This window comes from Monopterus albus, unplaced genomic scaffold (genome assembly GCF_001952655.1).
Source record: "Monopterus albus unplaced genomic scaffold, M_albus_1.0 scaffold21.1, whole genome shotgun sequence".
NCBI lineage: Eukaryota > Metazoa > Chordata > Actinopteri > Synbranchiformes > Synbranchidae > Monopterus > Monopterus albus.
In genome coordinates this window covers 600,935-604,860 of record NW_018127901.1, presented here as the reverse complement: position 1 = coordinate 604,860, position 3,926 = coordinate 600,935, and the positions used below count along the sequence as shown (strand labels likewise).

Below are 3,926 nucleotides of genomic sequence, written 5' to 3'. Positions count from 1 at the left end.
TGTAAAAGCTAATTTCATAATTTTTTTTGAAGAAGTTTTTTATTTGTCTAACAGGAAACTCCACGGACCATCAACCGAACCTCAGTCCAAGCTCAGCCCCAAACACTAAACTCATTCCAGCTCATTTCCTAAAATAAAACCAGTTTTGTGTTTGCGTTCAGTGTAAAATCCTCGGGCTAACACTGCAGTACCTGTGTTGGCTTGCAGGAGGCAGCTCTGCGGGCCTTCTACCTCCCAGATGAACCTCAGGAGTATGAGCTGATCGAGGTTGGCAGTCTGCAGCGTCCCCACAGTGACGACATCCTGAACCGCAACGGGAATCCAGACAACAGAGGCTCTCTGAAAGATGGTGGCGATGCCTGGCTGCTGAGGGCCAAACCACAAGATGCTGAGGTCATCAAGGTGTATGCCAGCTGGCCCAGGTGAGGGCCGCTGAACTCACGGTTCAGTGGGAGTCCAGAGGTCCAGATGATGCTGAACTGTAGCTTCTCTTGGCCACAGAGTCGCAGCATTTCAGGATAGCAGTTATATTACAGAGATTAATGTGTACAGAATGAATTTTACATCAGGAAATGCTGTTATAAGCAGCAGCATAGCAGAGAAGCCTTCGTGGAGTTGTCGGTGGAGTTTAAGGCCGTAATTACCACAAAATAATCACATAACTTTGCTCTTCTCCAGTTTGTTAATGTTGTTGCTTGATGTGTTTTTCAGGTCCGGTGCAGCTTTTGTCCCCGTCTCCATTTCAAAGAACAGCACAGCAGCTTCAGTCCTCACTGAGGTTCTCAGTCAGCTCCAGAGACAGGTAGAAACCAGGTGGAGAAGTCACTGAACCTATGTATCTGTTCAATACACATGGACATGAGTTTAACAGACAGACATCAGTTCTTTCTCACAGCAGATGTTTTCATATGTCAGTTACTTTCAACTGATCAAGCCGCTGTAGTTAGTAAGACCTGGTGTTTTCCTGCTATGACAAGACAAATTGTCTGCAGGGGAACAGAACGATGGTTCGCTCCTACACAGTTACTGTTCATCCACATGTCTCTGGACTGAACAGAACATCTGGAGCAAACTAGAAACAGAGGAGCGCCTCTGCCTGTACGCTTGTTCAGGTCATCGTTCTGTGGCCAGATGAGTCCCTGTGCTGCCTCCTTTAAATGAAGATACCTAAATATATGATATGAAGACTGAAAATTAAAAATAAGAGGTACTGTGTGCACCACACAGAACAGTTATTGTTGAGAGACAAATGACCAGAAATAAATGAAGGAGCCAACTTATTAAATACAAAGAATATGATAAGAATGTAACCAGGTGATGGGGAGGCCGTGCCGACTGCGCTGTTCAGAACAGTGAAGGCGAACATGGACTGACACCCTGCAGTTCTGTCCAGTTCAGGAAGAGTCAGAGCTGTTGCTGATCTCTCTGTGTCATTTCAGGAGGAGGACTGGACCAGGTTCAGCCTGCTGGAGGTGTGCATGAACAGCAAGCAAGGTGAGCTGCAACAGTAAGGAACTGAGCAACAGCTTGTTCTCATGAATGACTCGTCATGTATAACATAAGCTGATGAGCAGCTGTCTGATATGTTGGTGCTGCCACCGTACTGGCGCTGAGACAGCAGCCCTGTTGTGACACGTATATGTACTTCGGATCAGGTGGAGCAGGTGGGGGCTGTGGTACTGACCCTTTCAGTCCTATAAGTGTGAGGTGGAGCTGCAGGACATCCCACAGATACTCTGTCACACTGAGGTCTGGGGAGGTTTGAGACTGAACCAAACAGTGTGTTCAGTGTGGCAGGGTGTGTTATCCTGCTGGAGGAGGCCTGAAAGTGTGTCTGACATCTGCGTGAAGCTATGTTGTGCAAGATATGACACACTGCCCAGAGAGAGGCTCCACCCTGGAAGTCTGCCATGTCAGAGCTGTTTTTACTGTCTTGTTGTTGGTGTTTTCTTTACTGTGTGAAGCATCTTTCAGTTCCTTGAGTCATTTATTTCATCTTAATTGTTGCTATACTGTAAGAGCAAACAGAAGAGCAGAAGCAGCCTCCAGGTCCCCCCTTCTGTCGCTCGGTGTGATAGTAACACAGTAGGACAGAAGGTCATGACCTTTGTTTCTGTCCCCCAGTACAGAGACAGACACTGACTCCTCAGGAGAAGATTCTGGACAAACTGCAGGAGATCAGGAAGGTGAGAGGAGCAACGGCGTTGTGTTAACACAATGCGACAGCACCACAGAGGGCTGGGCCACAAAGTGTACCTCAGGTTGCAGCTGTAGAATACAAAAGCACACACTCCGCAAGAGGCTGAGGAACTCGTTTGTCACTTTGATTTAGTAATTTAAAGAATTAAATGATTGAAGGGTACATTTTTTTCTAAATTGAGGAAATTAAGTTTTTAGAAGCCTCTTTATCCATAAGACGACAGAATCCGAATAAAAACTCCATAAACCAAGGTGCACAACAGAGAAGAAATGCATGGATAAATAAATAAATAAACAACCCCTGGATGAATAATGATTGTGTTAATATTAAAAGGGAGAAAGGTGAGATAATCCTGACAGACATACCAGATTTACTCCTCTCTCACTTGTCAGCCTTCCTCTGGGCTCTCGCTCATGATTAGCCTGTCCTTGTGTTTTGTGTCATGTCCCAGGTGTCTCTGCGTCAGATGAACCAGACTCGGTTCTACATAGTGGAGAACAGGAACCGAGCGGTGCAGGTTGACCTGCTGATTGTAGGGCTGCCGCCCTTGCTGAGCAAGGAGGAGTACGTCCAGCTGGTCCAGGAGCACCTGGCCATCAAGAGTGAGTCTCTCTTTGCACTGCGTAACACTGGAATGATGCCAACTATCTACTTGACTGTGGCAGGGCCGTGCATAAGGAAAATATACAAAGTTTTATCTTTGTAGTGATACCATGTGACACTGTGTGTGAGCTCTGAGTGTTGGAATTATAAGCAGTTCATATTGAACATCAGTGATGGGTTCTCCAGGTTTATGCCACAGGAGCAAAGCCAGTGCACGTGTTGAATCATTTCAGTGCAGTCATCCTGTTGTGGGCGTACTTCTGCTTGTGCAGTGGCCACTCCTCTAACTCACTTTGTCTTGACTCTCTGCAGGTCACCTGGTCACCATCAGCCACATCTATGCCAGCCAAGGTGAGGCAGTCGTCATGGAAACATGCTACAAACTAGGTTTGAGGGATGAGTGCACTGCTGAGACCAGTATTTAAATCATCTTTAAGCAGCTCTGACCACATGTTGTATCTCTGTTTCCCAGTCCAGTGATCCACAACAACGCCCAGAATCATAGAAAGTAAAATCATTTGGTTATTGCTTCTGAGACAAATGTACAGTTTATAAATAGTGTAAAGTCCCGTTTCCACATCCTGCAGTCAGACAGAAGACAAGGTTCAGAGCTGATTCATGTCTGAAATCTCATAGGCGCCCGGTGTTATTAAAATAAACCTGGCTTTATTTACGTGGCCCCAGGGAAAGAAGAAACACAGTCATAAGTATACAGAACCATACATGTTCCAGTTCCACAGCAGTTCGTCATAAATGGATGTAGAAAGGGCTCCTAGCTTATCAGCACAGGTTACACCCGTCAGTGCAAAGCACATGGAGCGACGCTTCAGTGACTGTGCTGATCAGTGAAGTTCAGAGCAGAGCAGCTGTACTTACATACAGCCATTCCACCTGCTGGCCACAGTCACACTCCTTCACTTTACTGAGTTGGCAATTTAATTTTAAAGGAATAACAGTTTTCTGTCCATCAGTCTGTTAAAAATCACAAACTGAAGCCATTCAGTTCCAGTTCAAGTTCTCAGCTTTAACCCAGGACTCTGTAGGACCCCCTCTGGCAGCAGGTGTAGCTCCAGTCTTCTTGGCTGAGTCTCTACCAGCTACTCACACCTGGATTTGGCCCGTT

General features: G+C 46.2%; 1 protein-coding gene across 1 annotated transcript in view; it reads left to right on the top strand.

The window, feature by feature from the left end:
- Positions 1-3,926, top strand: part of dgkq (diacylglycerol kinase theta) — a 24,634-nt gene that overhangs the window by 11,967 nt on the left and 8,741 nt on the right. The window contains exons 9-14 of the mRNA XM_020594102.1: positions 208-422; positions 712-802; positions 1,440-1,494; positions 2,125-2,186; positions 2,652-2,802; positions 3,116-3,154. Coding sequence (XP_020449758.1) covers positions 208-422; positions 712-802; positions 1,440-1,494; positions 2,125-2,186; positions 2,652-2,802; positions 3,116-3,154 — 613 coding nt within the window. The remainder of the gene's footprint in view (positions 1-207; positions 423-711; positions 803-1,439; positions 1,495-2,124; positions 2,187-2,651; positions 2,803-3,115; positions 3,155-3,926) is intronic.